The sequence below is a fragment of the Buteo buteo genome, chromosome 23, assembly GCF_964188355.1.
Source record: "Buteo buteo chromosome 23, bButBut1.hap1.1, whole genome shotgun sequence".
In the NCBI taxonomy this organism is placed as follows: domain Eukaryota; kingdom Metazoa; phylum Chordata; class Aves; order Accipitriformes; family Accipitridae; genus Buteo; species Buteo buteo.
This window is the reverse complement of record NC_134193.1, coordinates 3,184,173-3,201,894: the sequence shown is the minus strand read 5'-3', so window position 1 is coordinate 3,201,894 and position 17,722 is coordinate 3,184,173. Positions and strand designations below refer to the sequence as shown.

The following is a 17,722-nucleotide window of genomic DNA, read 5'->3' as shown; positions in this document are numbered from 1 at the left end:
ACCGCCCTGCCAGAAATGGGCCAGCACCACTGCACAAGGGAGACGCTGGCAGTCACCTCCCTGCTCACGGAAGTGGCAGAGGAGATAAGGTTTGAGTTTTGTCTGTTCCAGCAGTATCTGGTATCAAGTTTAGGAATTTTTTTATACACACAGAGACTGCTATGTCCTTGGTGGTGTATTTCATAATACGGTATTTTTCTCTCCCAAACAGTAGCACAAGTCACTCTTGGAGCACTATCTGAAATCTTCAAGTATTTCTGCAGCTGTTCTTCCAAATCTTAATTTTCAGATGTTCCAGTTTCATCTATTCCTATTTATTTTGGTGTTAATATTTATTTTTCCTAATAACGAATGTTGTTCTAGAGAGGCATAGCAGCATTTTTATCATAATTTCTGCTCTCCTAGCTGGATTTTAACACAGAAAGTAGGGCTGCATAAGGCATGCCCAATTCTGAGCGGGTCACTCTGCTTCTTGCAAATTTGGCTTGCAGGCTTGAAGACCTTTATTTTGTGTTTGTCTTCTCCCTGCTATCCAAATGACAGAGCCCAAGGAAGGTACCTGCTTTGGTAACATTAAAAATGAGAGTTCTGGGGTGACAGAAGTACCCAGACGATCAGTCTCAGAGGTACTGAGATTCACCACTCTGCTTTGCTCTCAATTCTTAGTTCTAACCATACTCCGATCTTGTAACTGTTTAATTATTACTTTAACTGTTGTTTTGCTTAATGAGGCATTTCACCCCCAACATCAACCAGACACCTTGGAACTGTAGATAAAAACTCGTCCGAACTTCTGGCATTGATTACATTTGAGAAAATCAATGGCTGACAGTTGTAGTCCATAACCTTGGCAGAGAAAAAGGGACAGCAGCAGATAGCAACGGGGTGCAGACTCCGGGTGAATCAGAAGGGATGATTAGCGTAATTTGGCTTGATTGGGAAAGAGCATCCCATGAGAAAAGGCCGTGAGTGTTAATAGTATATATTTTATTTGTTAAATAAATAGAAATTATTTACCATATGCTACCTATTAATCTCAAAATGTAAAGCTGTTAAACCTTAATCCATTCACTACCACCTATCAGAACACAATTAATACACTACTTTCTTATTAATTCTCCATTAATTCTCATGATTATTTTACCTACTGGTCAGCAGTTATTTCCAGCTGAGAGTTCCTCAGCATAGCCTTTGCTGACCCAACTGAGAAAAGATTTCCAGCTTACACAGGCTTCTCCCATGTGAATATAACTATTCTAGAAGGAAAAATGGCACTTACACTGATTTGGAGGGAATACAACCCTCAAAATGCTGCTTTTCTTTTATTCCAAAGTATAAGACACAGGCTTACAGTCCCTCTCCCCTGTGTGACACCATCAGGCTCCTGCCCGCATGCAGCACATCCCTACTGCCGGAGCCGAGGGCCCAGGTAATTGGCTGCTGCTCGGACACAAGGAGCAGCCGACAGCTGCTCCAAACCCACTGAGCCAATTAGCGGAGCCCCTCTCCCGTCTCACCCTCATCTCCTCATGCAAGAGCAGCCGGAACATGAGACGAACCCCGGGAGCTACAGGTAAAGAACTGCTTCTCCCGAGCCCAGGAGAGCTGAGCTGGCTATTCCCTGCTGGAAGTTACTCTTGCATAAAACATCACACTTACTGGAGTCACTTAATTTAACTAGTGACCATGCTGTGTACTGTAGGGAAGGAAACAGATTGCTGGTTGGCATGGCGGTTTTAAGACAGTTATTAATTCAATTACAAAGCATGGAAGGATCCTGGGGCTAGCTAAGCATCTCTGAGCTTATCACTGCAGAGGCAGAGGGGGACTGTGCTGGGAGCACACTGCCTTGAGGTGGCTCCATCCCTGCTAAGGGACATTTCTCAGGGTGCCAGGGAGAGAACAGACTTGCTGGAGATAGTTATCCCACTAGCCACTTCTGCAGTTAAGAGATTTCCAGGCAGCTTCTGCTTTGCTCTTACTTATTTGCACTGCCATTTCCATAAAGCCTGCATGGAAGGGCATCTGCTAGCACTTGCCATTTATCTGAGACACAGAGTCACTCACTGCAGACAGCTGGCACTTTCCAGTGAAACATCATCACCACGCCAAAGGGTGGCCCAGATAGCATAGGAAAAGGCAGGCAGGTTCTTACGGTTCCTCTTGTGCCTGTGCCATACTCATGACAGCAAGATCAGAATCAAACCCATATCGGAACACTACAAAGGAAGCTTCGAGCTTATTCCGTTAGTTGAATAGCAGAACTGATACCTGCAGCGTTGGTTTGCACACCAGCAAGCAGCAGGTTTGAGTCATCAAGAGCTGATGATGTTGCAGACGCAGGGATGGAGGGAAGCCAGGCATGTGCAGGGAGGCAGTGGCAGAGCTGCGAAGATTCAGGTTCTCCTCTCTCCTCCCTTGTTCTGGAGAGGACTTAGTTGGAACCAACCAGCCGAAGTTTGTACAGACAGAGGACGAAGCGGCACGTCCTCACTGCCAGGGACAAAGAGGGCATCCAGGAGTTCCCAGCTCCAGTCTCACCTGTGCATGGCTTTCCAAGAGGCATGTGTCAGTACTCCTTCTCTGCACGTCTTTAAGCACGTCTGGTCCCTCTGGCACAGCAGAGATGGTGCGAGATGCTCAGTGGGAAATGCACTAGCGTGCCCAAAGCCATGGCTGGGGCTGGGCTGTGGTGACAGATGGGTTGTGATTTTCGCGTTGCTCCTTCTTTTATTCTAGATGCAGTTCTGACGCTGCCAGGGACACCCTACAAAACTAAAAATGAGAATTTTTAGAAAAAGCTAAATTGAGCTGAGCAGGTTTTCCCTCTCTTGCAGTTTGGTGCCGAGCACAGAGTAGCACAAGGAACTACGGGCCAGTGTTTGAAGAGCAGCCTGTCCACACCCTCTTCCCTGAAGGCTCAACAGAAGAGAAGGTCACGCTGGCTTGCCGCGCAAGGGCCAGTCCTCCTGCGACCTATAGGTGAGCTTGCCTGCTCTCTCTCTCTGTACCAGGACTGGGACACAACCATCAAAAAATTTTGCTTTCTCTTCTCCACTTTCATATAAAGAAAATCACTAACATGGGAATCAGCTTCCTCGTCCACACATCATGTGCCATCCCTCCCAGGTCACAGACCAGATCTAAATCTAACTCAAATCCCAACGCACCACAGCTGGAAAAACAAGCAAGCACAGCCTCCTATGAGGCACCACGAGTGTTACAGTGAGTATCTACCCCTCTCACTCTTTACACTTGCTCTTGGCAGGTGGAAGATGAATGGCACAGAGATAAAGATGGAGCCAGATTCCCGTTACAGGCTGGTTGCAGGTGACCTAGTGATAAGCAACCCAGTGAAAGCCAAGGATGCTGGCTCCTACCAGTGCGTGGCATCTAATTCCAGGGGCACGGTGGTCAGCAGGGAAGCCTCCCTCCGCTTTGGCTGTAAGTTTGCCTCCACAAGGTAAATGAAATGCAGCCACAGTTATGCTGGGGGTAAACTGAGCCCCCCTGCTCGCATTAATAAAGGTTGGAGAGAAGTTCTCCTATGCATGGTACCCAACATCATCACTTGGAGAAAGCTCCTGGCGCTTTCCATTAACATGGAGGTGCGGTAGAAATTTGATGCACTACAGAGAAAGTCAGTAATATTTTTGGATCTCCCTCTGTACAACTGCTGAAAAGACCAGCCTGTGGAGGGAGAGATAAAATACTGTAATTCCTCCAGCTGTTTTTTTCATCCATGGACAGGTTTCACTTTGCATGTTTAGTTTTGCAGGAATTCTCCGCAGAAGAGCGAGACCCCGTGAAGATTACAGAAGGCTGGGGAGTGATGTTCACCTGCAGCCCTCCTCCCCATTACCCAGGTAAGGGTTTGCATTTCAGCATTGCCACTAGCAGGGATTAGCAGCACTGCTGGTGCCAGGTGGAGAGATGCAACAGAGCAAGGGATTCCCAGACAAGTGAATCACCCCTTGCTTTTCTTTGGGAATTTTAGGGAAGCAAATTTGTCTCTAATTCAGACTCTGTAAAGCAACAAAACAGAGGTAGGACTTAGCACATGGAAAAAACAAGTACCATCCAAGGACCAACTTCAGCTTAGACTGGTCTAGGAGACAGCCTGCTGGGTTTAGTCCCACCTGAGAGGATACAGGCAACTTGTGCAGTTTGTTCCTTTTTCTTTTCCCCACAGGCTTATCCTATCGATGGCTCCTGAATGAGTTTCCCAATTTCATCCCAGCCGATGGAAGGCGTTTCGTCTCTCAGACCACAGGCAACCTTTACATTGCCAAGACAGAGGCTTCCGACCTGGGGAACTATTCATGCTTTGCCACCAGCCACATCGACTTCATCACCAAGAGTGTTTTCAGCAAGTTCTCCCGGCTCAGCCTCACTGCAGAGGGTCAGTGCTCTTGGATTATCATAAGAGGACTGGGCAAAATGCAAAATTAACAAGCCATCACAAAGCACTCAGCCTCCACAGGATACCAGCAGTGCACCAATCACCCACCAGCCTCTCAGGGGAGCTTAAGAGCTTACAAAAATATTAATTGGCTGAAACCTGGGGGAAGCAGCCCTCTCTCCAGGCTTCGCTGCTTGTGCAGCTACAAAACCCTCAGTGGGGTTTCTCTGTAAGAGAGACAAGGCACAAGGTGCAGCCTGTGCAGGCTCACATACCCCTGAAACTACTCTCCTGTGTGTTTGGTGATCTTGCAGAGGTGCAGCTAAAGACACTTCTTGGGCAGGGCAAAGGTTGTTAAGCAGGTAGGAAGTTAAGGAGAAATAGTCCTGAGATGCTGTAGAGATTTTTAGAGACTTTAGTAAGAGCTGGTTTAAAAAGAAAATGAAACCTAGCCTCTGTTGCCTTATCCAAACGCACAAAGCTTTTGGAAAGTAGGGTAACCTTGCAGGTACCTCTGCCCTTTAAGACCTCATGTGTGCCATTTTAAAGTCATCCAGAACTCCTCAACAGTGCTTTCCTTTTAACAGATGCCAGGCAGTATGCACCCAGCATAAAAGCCAGGTTTCCTGCAGACACCTACGCTCTGGCTGGGCAGATGGTGACTTTGGAGTGTTTTGCCTTTGGAAAGTGAGTGCAGTATCTGTATCGCTCAGGCTCAGGATGGGGAGGGTATCGCAGAACCTGCAACTTTCACAACCCCACTCTTCAATGGGTCTACTGTAGACCAGAGATGGAGGGGTAATAGGAAGAGGGAGGAACTGGCTAAAGCCATCTGTCCTGCTGGCCAAGGCCCAGCTGGAATGGGACTTGGGTGGCTAATTGGGGATTGAGTTACACTACGCTGTAATGCAGCACGGGGTACCCAAGAGCTGGCCTTTACCAGATTTACTTTTACATAGCCCCGTTCCTCGAATCAAGTGGAGGAAGCTGGACGGCTCGCAGTCCTCCAAGTGGATCGGCAGCGAGCCCCTCTTGCAGATCCAGGATGTTGGCTTTGAGGATGAAGGCACTTATGAGTGTGAGGCTGAAAACATCAAAGGGAGAGACACCTACCAGGGCCGCATCATCATTCAAGGTAACACATTTAATCACATGCCTTTCCAGAGCAGAGCAAGATGCCCCAGGCAATGGACTGAGCCTTTGGGACTAAAACCACCACTTCTGATCCTGCCTCATATCAGCCCTAATTAAATCTATTGCAAAGCCCTAACAAAGACCTGCAGTGATCACTGATACCTTTCCTCAGTGGATACATTTAGGCTATGGCAAGTAGACAGCTCCTAACTTGCTCTAAAAAAATTCTAGCAAAAATGAGGTAACCAGGGAAGGAAGCATAGCGGTAAAAATCAAACTTGGCTCTCAATCAAGATATTCTCCAAGCCTGGGGTACTTCCACAAGGGATAAAGCTTGGAGCTATTAATCAGATCTAGTCAAGTTGCAAAACTTAACTTAGTCTGAATCCAGTCTTTCCTGAAGTTCAGGAATGACTGCATTTAGTCTTAAGAAGAGAAACCATAATGTCCTTCCTCAGATCTGGATTCTGCCATAATTTTGTGCAGTCCACATGCACAGCTGCAGCCAGACCCATAGAGGACTCAGCCTTGCATCGCTGCACAAAAGGCAAAGGCTGTTACTATGGTGAAACACGCTGTGATAAATAAATCTGCCAGCAGAGATGACACAATGAGCATCCTTCTGCCTGCCTGGCACAACAAACCTCTCATCTGATCTTCTTGGCTCTGCCACCCCTCTTGCTCCTTTGCAGCTCAGCCAGAGTGGCTGAAGGTGATCACAGACACGGAAGCCGACATTGGGTCCGACCTGCGCTGGAGCTGCGCGGCTGCTGGCAAACCCAGGCCCGCAGTCCGATGGCTTCGGGACGGGCAGCTGCTGACCTCCCAGGTACCACCGTGCAGGTCTGACAGCGAGAGCAGCTCAGCCAGTGCACACCAGAATTTGCAGTACTGAACCCGCTACTCCAGACTTAAGACCCTCTACTGCCTCGCTGCAAATGCATCTCAACCCCGTTTTATCACCCCGCATCCCTATTCCATGTGCCCCCATGAGGCTGCAAAGCAATGCCACAGTCCTTATCGACAGCAAGTTCCTTCTCCCGTCACTGCCATCCCAGCCATTGCTTCATGCAACTACAGGACCTCATAGCCAGTTATCAAGGCGGATAAATAGCACCTTGTACCTGTCTCTGTATGACCTGCACGTTGCAGCTCAGGCACTCAGAAGTCTCAGCAAACAGAGCACAGTGATGTGGGGTAGTGACTGGACAGATGGAAAAAAACGTCCTGCGTTTTCTCCCATGGAAAACCAGGCTGGCTTCAAACTGGCATAAGAGTCTGTAATGAAACTCAACCCTGAACACACGAGGCTTGAGTTCCATTTTTGTTTTTCTCATCTAATGGGTTCATCCTCTTGTTTGCACAGAACCGCATCGAAGTGAGCGGTGGAGAGCTGAGATTTTCCAAGCTAGTCCTGGAGGACTCTGGCATGTATCAGTGTGTGGCTGAGAACAAGCATGGCACAGTATATGCAAGTGCTGAATTAACAGTGCAAGGTAATTTCTCATTTCCCAGTGCTCTGGGTTTCAATGGGACACTGAAGCATTTTAGATCTCTTCCTTACATCCTATGCTTGCAATCTCAGAGTAAGATAAGAGCAGACAAAAACTGCTTCACTCACCATTGAAATATAGTTGCTGGTTCAACAAGACACTCTACAACCCTTTAAAATTTAAACCTTGTGTAAATTCAGTAATGCTGAAAGAGAACAAGGACATCTGTTTAGCTACAGAAAGTGTACAGGAGACACGGCAGCAGCACTACAAGCTCTCTTCCACTACACAGCCTTCCTCTTTTTTGGAGGACAGAGGTCAAAGAAAAGAGTTCAGTATCCATTCAGCCTGCTTTGATGGATGGTGACTGGAATTGGACTGATGCCAAACTTGTTCCACATTAGTCTAAAAGCTTATCTCCTTGTGGTCAGTAGATGCCAGAGATAAATTAAAGGTCCTAAGCAACTATTCAACTATTCAATATTAACACACTGCAATGCATGAGGGCAACAGATAAAATCCAATTCTATCTCTGCAATTCCAGGAGGAGTTTTAGGCAAGCTGGATGCCTGCATTGGTGACTTTGGTCAGGATATTGAAAAGAATATCCTCTACATTTTCAAAAGCAGCTGTTCTTGTGTCTCTCAAAGACCTTGCACTTGTTAGGGTCATATCCCATTGCTACGTATGACACGTGTGTCACGTAACACCTGCCTTGGCAGGTGTTAGACACCACCCAGCAGCAGAGGAATCACTCCATCTTGCTCACCAGATATTGCCATGCTTCTGTTACCGAGTCATCTAACAACAAATCAATACCTAGTTACATGGCAGTGAAAATGCTCACATAGCAGGGTTTTCTAATCATTCCTTAATCCTCTTTTTTTCCCCTGTAGCCTTAGCACCAGATTTTAGACTAAACCCAGTGAAGCGACTGATACCTGCAGCCCGAAGTGGGAAGGTCATCATTCCATGCCAACCAAGAGCAGCACCAAAAGCCACTGTGCTCTGGACCAAAGGGACTGAACTTCTGATCAACAGTAGCAGGTAGCAGCACAGAGTCAGCTTCTACCTAGAAACCATAGCTAAAATCACATTTTTTTCTTGCCAGGAGATTGGACTTGATGACCCAAGTGTGCTGCTACATCCCTGAACATAAGCACTTTGTTATTCCTCTAGTTTCTTCTATAGAAAACACCTACATAATATTTTGCAGTCCTGTCTTTATCACCAATTTCTCTAAAATCAGCAAGTGCTGGAAATTGTCAGGTATACAGAGTGAACAGACATTTTAACCTTCCTCTTGTATGGTTCTTCTTCCTTTCCAGGGTGACTATTACCACAGATGGCACCTTGATCCTCCAGAATATCAGCAAATCTGATGAGGGAAAGTATACCTGCTTTGCTGAGAATTTCATGGGCAAAGCCAACAGTACCGGAATCCTCTCTGTTCGAGGTAGAGATGTTTGCCTTGATTTGGGGGTCAATCGAGCAAGAAACAACTAAGAATGCCATGATGTGACATTTCTCCTCTCCTTATACTCCCCAAAGTCAATGCTATATTCAGGGAATCAAAGACATTTCAGCCTGTGGAGCAGCAAACCTTCTGCCTGACCCACCAAATCATACCTACCAACAACTGGTCCTTGAAAAAAGCATTTCCATTTTCTAACCACTGCAATCCCTCATCTTTCTCCTGTAAAACTACAGCTGTTAGAGAAGGATGACAAGTTGGAAAGTGTTAGTTGGCTTGGATGCTCTGCAGCATTCATATATATCTGGTACATGGACATTTGCAACTAACAGCCCTCCCTGCTCTTTCTCTGCAGATGCCACCAAAATCACATTGGCACCATCTAGTGCTGATATCAATGTAGGTGAAAACCTTACTCTGCAATGTCACGCATCCCACGATCCAACTATGGACCTAACCTTCACCTGGTCACTAGATGATTTCCCCATTGACTTTGACAAGTCTGAGGGGCACTACCGGCGAGCCAGTGTGGTGAGTAGAAAGGGCAATTACGTACCATCAAAAAGGACAGAAAACTAATACCAGCCTCTTTGTTTGCATGTTTGTGGTGGGTTTACCTGGCTGTACACCAGGTGCCCACCAAAGCTGCTCTATCACTCCCCCTCCTCAACTGGACAGGGGAGAGAAAACATAACGAAAGGCTCATGGGTCAAGATAAGGACAGGGAGAGATCACTCACCCATTACCGGCAAAACAGACTGGACTTGGGGAAATTAGTTTAATTTATTAACAATCAAATCAGAGTAGGGCAATGAGAAATTAAACCAAATCTTAAAAACACCTTTCCTCCACCCCTCCCTTCTTCCTGGACTCAACTTTACACCCAAGTTCTCCACCTCCTCCCCCTGAGCGGCACAGGGGGACGGAGAATGGGGGTTGGGGTCAGTTCATCACACGTTGTCTCTGCCGCTCCTTCCTCCTCAGAGAGAGGACTCCTCACTCTTCCCCTGCTCCAGCGTGGGGTCCCTCCCACAGGAGACAGTTCTCCACAAACTTCTCCAAAGTGAGTCCTTCCCACGGGCTGCAGTTCTTCATGAACTGCTCCAGTGTGGGTCCCTTCCCCGGGCTGCAGTCCTTCAGGCACAGACTGCTCCAGCGTGGGTCCTCCACAGGGTCACAAGTCCTGCCAGCAAACCTGCTCCAGCGTGGGCTGCTCTCTCCATGGGTCCACAGGTGCTGCCAGGAGCCTGCTCCAGCACAGGCTTCCCACAGGGTCACAGCCTCCTTCGGGCATCCACCTGCTCTGGCGTGGGGTCCTCCCCGGGCTGCAGGTGGAGATCTGCTCCACCATGGGCCTCCATGGGCTGCAGAGAGACAGCCTGCTTCACCATGGTCTTCCCCACGGGCTGCAGGGGAATCTCTGCTCCAGTGCCTGGAGCACCTCCTCCCCTTCCTTCTGTACTGACCTTGGTGTTTGCAGGGTTGTTTCTCGTACATGTTCTCACTCCTCTCTCCGGCTGCAGTTGTGCAGGTATTTTTTTCCCCTTCTTACATACATTATTGCAGAGGCACTACCACCGTCACTGATGGGCTCAGCCTTGGCCAGCAGCAGGTCTGTCTTGGAGCCGATTGGCACTGGTTCTGTTGGACATGGGGGAAGCTTCTAGCAGCTTCTCACAGAAGCCACCCCTGTAGCCCCCCCGCTACCAAAACCTTGCCACGCAAACCCAATACAATGTTGAATGCTGGACTGTGATCAGGCATGTTCTAATGCTCTCCCCACTGTCTTTTCTCTTCCCCACACAGAAGGAAGCTATTGGGGACCTCAGCATCTTCAACACCCAGCTAAAGCACTCAGGGCGATACACATGTACAGCCCAGACAGTTGTGGACAGTGCTTCAGAGTCAGCCACGCTGACTGTCAGAGGTAGTTTCTCTGTCCTAAGGTCCCCTGCTCCTTACAAGCCCAAAGTAACAGCATAATCCTTGCAAGGGATCAGCTCGCTCTTCCCTTGCTACCACCTCACCATCTAATATTTGAACTGGATGGGATAGGCTTATGAGCTTTTCTGGAGGCCAAAATTGGAGGTGGGGCTTCCTAGCTTCCAGAAAAGAAAGGCCTGATTTTAATTTATGACTTGCACAATATCAAGAGCAGTAAGCCTCCAAATCTTTCATCTTAGTAACATGTCCGTCTGTCTCTCGTCATCCCAGGACCTCCAGGCCCCCCCGGGGGTGTGGTGGTGAGAGACATCAGTGACACCACCGTCCAGCTGAGCTGGAGCCGTGGCTTTGATAACCACAGCCCTATTGCCAGGTATATCATCGAGGCACGGACCCTCCTCTCCAGCAAATGGAAGCAAATGCGTACCAGTAAGTGTCTTGAGGGCAGCGGCGGTGGCATGGCCCGTGCTGGCTGCAGGGCACCAGCTCACTGACAAGTTCTTGCTCTGTGCTCGTACACCGGCTGCCACTCGCTCTATTTGTTCTTCTCTCATGTTATTGGATTATATAGATCCTGTAAATATTGAAGGCAACGCAGAGACAGCCCAGGTGGTGAACCTCATTCCTTGGATGGATTATGAGTTTCGGGTCTTAGCGAGTAACATTCTTGGAGTTGGAGAGCCAAGTTTACCCTCCAGCAAAATCCGTACCAAAGAAGCAGGTATGTGCAGATACACTCAGAAGTAGAAAGGGGAATCACAGGTACCTGCTCCTACATGCTGGAGGGGGAAGGCTGGATTGCAGCATGCCTTGGTCCCAAACAATTAGTCATCTCCTTGAGTGCTTCTAGAGGTGATGCCATCACAAAATCTTCTGCCTTTTTGCCCATTTACATGTCAAAGACAAAGCAGTACTAGAGCTGGCAGCCAACTTCACTAGCATTAGATACAGTATATTAAACCATTATAAATTCTAGCTTCAAATCCTGTACCTTCTGGGCAGTAAGGCTTAGAAAGGGGAAAGAGACCTATTATATCAGAGAGCACAACTCTGCAAAGACAAGGTAAATTTCCCAGCAAATGGCTGTGAATGTTCATTCTATCTTCTGCTGCTTGAACGTGCAAGCAGAAGGGATGTAATAAGAGCAGAACTGCTCTCAACATACCAAATGCATATTAACTCCTTTCTACTAAAAACTCTCCTCCATATCCCTGCTTTTGAGCTTGATTCTTGTCCCCTTGGAGACATGCTGCCTCCAAATAAGCTCGTCAGGTAGTACTCTAGACCCGATTTTCACAAAAATCTGAAACACAGCTGAAAACATAGAGACAAGCACTTTCATACAAGCTGTCAAAGCCTGGCTACTCCCAGACCGCGCGGTGTCTGTGCTCATTTTCATCACTATTGTTTCCTTAACCCAACCTGTGCTGTCTGCTTTTGTTTGGGGACCCGACAGCACCTACTGTGGCACCATCTGGGCTCAGCGGAGGCGGAGGGGCTCCCAACGAGCTGATCATCAACTGGACAGTAAGTCAGCAGCACGGCACCAGCCGTGGATGCTGGGAGAGGGCCAAGGGGAGGAGCACATGCCATTTCTTTTCGGAAATCAGTGCTGCAATTACAATTTTGATATGTGGTTGAGCCAAACACTGTGCTTAGTCCAAAGTCTTGCTCATTTGAACGGACCAAGGCTCTTCTCTCTTTCCACCCCGCCTCACAGCCGACACTGCGGGACTATCAGAACGGAGATGGCTTTGGCTACATCTTGTCATTTCGCAAGAAAGGCACCCAGGAATGGTTGACAGCAAGGGTGCCACACGCAGAATCGCTGCACTATGTCTACCGCAATGAGAGCATCAGTCCCTACACCCCCTTCGAAGTGAAGATCAAAGCATACAACAGGAAAGGAGAGGGACCAGAGAGTCTCACTGCCATCGTGTACTCTGCAGAAGAAGGTAAAGAGGGACTGCAGAGACTCTGAATTCATGATGTTTTGTCCAACCAACCAACGTGTCCTCAATCAGCTCCTTGCAGAGCTGTGTCAGTCTGGGAGCATAATGATAGGAGAGGTTTCTTCTACTCAAAGAACAGCTGACAGTGATTTCAGCATAACATTTATCTTCTACTTCAAATACACAGATAGATATTTCCCTAAGCCCAGCCATGACTGTACACCCCGAGCTTTAGAGCAGACACAGATCCTCACAGCACACAGCTGTGGCCCTGCTTGTCCTACTAAGTCCCTAAATCCCTTCCCCTTGTTTTGCTCCGTACACATAATACCAGCTGTCTAGCTGCACGGTAATGGTGCTGCAGGAGAGCCTTTCGTTTCAGCATGGTGATTATGCTAGGAAAAGGATTTTATTCCCTTTTGTTGTGTTTTTCAGAACCGAAATTGGCTCCTTTCAGAGTTATGGCCAAGGCTGTTCTGTCCTCAGAAATGGATGTGTCCTGGGAGCCCGTTGAGCAGGGAGACATGACTGGAGTGCTTTTGGGCTATGAGGTACGAGCCTGCCATGGGAATGAGAGACACTGAAATTGAGATTGGAGAGCCCAGCAAAGAAGATTCCCCCAGACTAAGTGAGGTGAAAGGAAACAGCATTTTGTTTCCAAAGATGGAGGATAATTAATGGACAGCACGAGGCTCTAATGGGGCCAGTACTACTGCTCAGAAGAGAGATGAGTAAGAGAGAAACACCCTTTCTTTTTCTGCTTGCCTTTCCACACAGGCTGTAACCTTATTCCCGGGCACATACTAAGCAAAATACACAGAAACAAATACCAAAGGGTCTCCAGCACCGGCTGTGGATGGACTGAGTCTAGTATTTGCAGATGCCTCTATTCTTACTAAACCCATCATATCCTTTTCTATTCAGATCCGGTACTGGAAGGATGGTGATAAAGAGGAGGCAGCTGACAGAGTGAGAACAGCGGGGCTGGTCACATCGGCTCATGTAACAGGCCTAAACCCCAACACGAAATACCACGTGTCAGTCAGAGCTTACAATCGGGCTGGAACCGGCCCTCCCAGTCCCTCTACCAACGTCACGACAACAAAACCGCGTGAGTGAGCCCTGAACACCTCTGCTTTGAACATTGTACTCCCTGGGGCTGCTGCTTTCTCCTGAGGACTCCCAGTGATCAGCTAACTGATTAGCTTTTTTATCTTGGTGCTCTAACGCCATTTTAAGTAGTCCGTAAAACAGTTCCCTGAATTTCCTCAGATCAGCCTTGTGGTCTGCGTATCACTTATCTGAGAAGATCTGTGCTCAGAGTAATGTTTGCTGGGATACTTCCCTTTAAACCAACCACAGTGGTGCCATCACTGTTGACTAGTTGTAGAGTCTCAGGAAACAGTTGTAACCAGCACAACCTTCTCATCGCTCCATGACTTACTGAATCTCTGTCTTGTTTTGTATCTCTTAGCACCAAAGAGGCCACCTGGCAACATCTCCTGGACTTTTTCTGGGTCTACAGTCAGCATCAAGTGGGACCCAGTGGTGGCAAAGGCAGATGAGTCTGCAGTTACAGGGTACAAGGTACAGGCAGCATGTAGCTGGCCTTCTCTTACAGGTGACCCTAAGAAAATCACAGTGAACGTAAACTCAAACTTGCCTCTTCCCACAGATGCTCTACAGGCAGGATTCCCACTCTGCTCCCACACTATACCTGGCCAGCAAGAGCCGGATTGACATCCCTGTACCTGAAGACTTCACTCACGCCTTTGTACAGATCAGAGTGACAGGCCCTGGGGGAGATGGAATCCCAGCAGAAGTTCACATCCTCCGAAATAGTGGTATGTATACTCCTGTGATATACACACTCCATGCACAAACACTCATTTACAGGGTGCTTCACAGACCACTGGAAAATGAGCTCAGAGAGAGGAGTTAATCTGCAGCATTACTTGCTTATCATTCGCTACCACTGTTCTTTGATAAGTAATGACTTAGTCACACCTCCTCCACTACCGGGCTACAGCACAGCATAACAACAATAAATGCTATTATATTTTAAAATCCCACTCTCCCTTCCAGGAACACGGGGGAATGTCCTACCCCAGTGTTTTAGGCTGAGACTGTGGAATTGGTCTTTGACTCCCTTGTGCTGTTCACTTAAACGAAGTGAAGCATTCCTCTCCAGCCCTCCATCAGCCAACCTCTCCCCAGATTCTGAGCAACTTTCAGTCTAGTCCGAACCCAGCTTTATTATTGGCAGCTAAAGCCCTCGAGGCCCCACGCAAGCCCAACTTACACTCACTAAGAGTGAAATCCTGACTCTGCTTGTGGGGCCCCGACCCCAACTCCAGCAGGTTCCCTTGATTCAGGGGGTAAGTACTTGGGGCCCACCTCCAAATTCTTGTTTCAAATACAAGTGTTCCTGGGAGGTTCATCAGTGACAATCACAATATGAGCACACAGAACCCCAGGACTAACATTTTTACCAACCCTCCCAACTGTTTCCTTAAGACATCCAGTTGCGTCCGTGCAAATAGACAGTTGCTCCTTCCCCATTCCGTTTTTTTCAGGGACAAGTATGATGGTGGAAGACTCTGTGATGAGGCCAGTGCCACATGCTGTCATTATTACAACTAACTCTCTAGTAATGGTGGCCCTGATCAGCTACCTGGAGCTCTGACGATGGCCAGCACAGCAGAGGACTCCCGGACACGCTTCCTCCCAAGCCAGTGGGGAACTACTTAATACTTGGCTGCTGAAACTTCAAGTTTGTACCACAGCAGCACTACAGAGAAAGGATTTGACAACATTGTTTTAAGGGAGGAAGAAAGAAACAGCTTCTTTTTTTTGTTGTTTTGGAAGAATATAAGCTTTCATACAAGACGTGGGTCTTTAACCAATTAAAAATTTTTTAAAGAAACGAGTAAAACAAAGAAGAATTCTACATGAATTCTGACAGCCAACTGCCCCACACACTGTATCCAGTAGGTTTTCTGCCTTATGAAGCCATGTACTAAAATAACCAGACTGCTAAATTTGACTTTTTAAAATATGTACAGTGAATTTTGGGGGGGTAAGGGGAGGACGGGGACTGAAGATTTCACAGTGATCAGCATGTTCCATACCAATCCCAGTCACAGCCATCTCTAATGAATTGTGGGACAGGATTTCCATGCCCCCTGCCCCCCCCAATACGAGCCAAATTCTGCAGCAACCAGCCCAAGGAGATAAAGCCACAAGAGAGATTGATCTCTGCCCCATCCTGAAGATGGGTGATAACAGTTTAGATTGTGAAAAGCTTTTTTACAACACTGGTGTTAACTTGCAACCCCAGCCTATTGTTTGTATCAACTGTTATGCTGTGAGGTGCAATGTTCAATGTTACCCATATCCCACATGCTTTTGGGGTGTTTTTGTTATATTGTTTGCTCTTTCCTTTTGTATGGGGAGGAGAAGGGGTAAGAGAAAAGGAGACACTTTTCTAGTATCTGCTAATTTGGAGGGGCAGTTCTGCCTAATAACGGAGATGTCAACATATCCAATTTCAATAGAGAGAGGGTCTTAAAGGGGGAAGAAAAAGGAATATTACATAATTTAACCAAGAACTGGAGGCTCAAGGAAGCCATCACTGCGGCAACAAGGAAAATCTGGACTCAGATTCATCACCCTACACAAATGGTTCTGTCCAGCCAAAATACCAGTCTCAACTCAGGACTGCAAGATTGAGATCCAACCAATAAGTCAGTCTGGTTTTCAGGACCAAGGCTCATACAGCTAATGTAAATAGGAGGGCTGATACCCCAAAGAAGTACAGGGATGTTGAGGTGTACCATTAACTAAAATGGTTGGGAATAGATGTTGCATATTAAAATCTGTCTCCCGGTAAAGCAATTGACCAAAGTTAACGAGAAGCTGATTTACATTGCTTGCTGGTTAGATCCCACGCGCGCTTTTAGGGACCTTTACCTGCCTGTACCTTCCTCCTTCCCAGCAGACAACACTGCTGACCTGAGCAAACTTAGTTCCAGAATTACCTGACAAAGGGATACACTTGCAGGACTGTGTGATGGCAAGGGACTGACATCCGGTTTCTACACTAGATGCCAATTCCTTGCCCTTGCTAATCATTTTAAAACTACCATGTCCTAGGCCTTAGTAAGCATTTGAGAGATTACATGCATGAATCCCTGGCCTCCTGAAGTTATGCCTATTGGATATATCCATAGCATCCCATTGCAAATTTTTTAGCATCTGGCCTACTCTGGAAGCAAGAAGGTAAAGGCACCAGTAGAGTCACACCGTGCAATGCAAACAGCAAGGCTCCAGGCCGAGGAAGAAGGGCTCCTATATGTTTAGCAAACAAGAGAAATGTTTTTAAGAATCAGGCAAAGAAAAATAAACTTAATGAAAGAGTCTAAACATTTAGAGCACAGCTGCAGCAAAAAAAAAGGGTACCTCACTGTTTCCATTACAAATAACACCTGGGATAAAGTGGAAAAAAGAAGACAACAGCTCCCACTGACAGATAGCAGACTGAAGCAGGCAGCAAAGGCAGAGAACCATCACCCCCGGAGCCTGTCCTGAGCTTCCTCCAGGTCCCTCTGCAGCTCTCCATGAATTACCCCCTTGGTCCCTCCAGCAGGCTGAAACACTTCCTTCAGAAGGACAACAGCTAAATATAAATTATATTTTTGTATGATTTATGTTCTTGAAGATTTTAAAATATTTTTATTGATGTTTGGAAGCTTTATTTGGCAAAGTATTTTATGTTGTTAATTCAGCATTTTTGTTATCACCTCCATCTTGCTGGGCCTTCAACCTTTCTCCCACAAAAGATAGTGTGAAAGGAAAATTAGGAATTCAGTGTTAGCTCAAAAGCAAAGGAAATTAGGGCTTGGGCAACAGCTACTTGATCGATGTGCAGAACTAGCAGTAGCCATAATGACAATATTTAGGAGACATAAACCAACTGGACCTATGGAGCTTCAGAGCACTGCTGGATGATGCCCAATGCAGCCCTGCAGAAGCATGGGCCTGATTCAGGAGAGGAGCAAACAAAAGCAACAAGGTTAAATGACGTGCCCAAAGAGCGTTCACCGAATGGAGATGCAGATGCTGAAGGCACCCCGCATCCGATCCTGTTGAGTAGCCAAAACTCTGCAGGGTGGGACCAGAACAGAAATCCCTTATACTGAAGAAGTCTGCTGCACTCCTCGGGAGGAATTGCTGAGCAGGAGGGAGCTGCTTCGGTGCACAGCCTAGCCGCAGTCACGAGGTTTGTACTGGTTTCAGGCACAGACTCTGCATGAGGCCAGCT

General features: G+C 47.3%; 1 protein-coding gene across 1 annotated transcript in view; it reads left to right on the top strand.

Annotated features, from left to right (window-relative positions):
• CNTN2 (contactin 2) overlaps positions 1 to 17,073 on the top strand; it is a 31,661-nt gene extending 14,588 nt beyond the window's left edge. Inside the window, exons 3-23 of the mRNA XM_075055338.1 lie at positions 2,838 to 2,982; positions 3,269 to 3,444; positions 3,771 to 3,866; positions 4,193 to 4,402; positions 4,990 to 5,089; positions 5,362 to 5,537; positions 6,229 to 6,365; positions 6,903 to 7,032; positions 7,926 to 8,076; positions 8,358 to 8,485; positions 8,859 to 9,034; positions 10,310 to 10,430; positions 10,718 to 10,876; positions 11,019 to 11,168; positions 11,904 to 11,974; positions 12,168 to 12,402; positions 12,835 to 12,950; positions 13,324 to 13,510; positions 13,874 to 13,986; positions 14,075 to 14,243; positions 14,976 to 17,073. Of these exons, the coding sequence (XP_074911439.1) occupies positions 2,838 to 2,982; positions 3,269 to 3,444; positions 3,771 to 3,866; positions 4,193 to 4,402; positions 4,990 to 5,089; positions 5,362 to 5,537; positions 6,229 to 6,365; positions 6,903 to 7,032; positions 7,926 to 8,076; positions 8,358 to 8,485; positions 8,859 to 9,034; positions 10,310 to 10,430; positions 10,718 to 10,876; positions 11,019 to 11,168; positions 11,904 to 11,974; positions 12,168 to 12,402; positions 12,835 to 12,950; positions 13,324 to 13,510; positions 13,874 to 13,986; positions 14,075 to 14,243; positions 14,976 to 15,085 (3,056 nt within the window). The 3' untranslated portion in view covers positions 15,086 to 17,073. The remainder of the gene's footprint in view (positions 1 to 2,837; positions 2,983 to 3,268; positions 3,445 to 3,770; positions 3,867 to 4,192; positions 4,403 to 4,989; positions 5,090 to 5,361; positions 5,538 to 6,228; positions 6,366 to 6,902; positions 7,033 to 7,925; positions 8,077 to 8,357; positions 8,486 to 8,858; positions 9,035 to 10,309; positions 10,431 to 10,717; positions 10,877 to 11,018; positions 11,169 to 11,903; positions 11,975 to 12,167; positions 12,403 to 12,834; positions 12,951 to 13,323; positions 13,511 to 13,873; positions 13,987 to 14,074; positions 14,244 to 14,975) is intronic.
• The last annotated feature ends 649 nt before the right edge of the window (positions 17,074 to 17,722 follow it).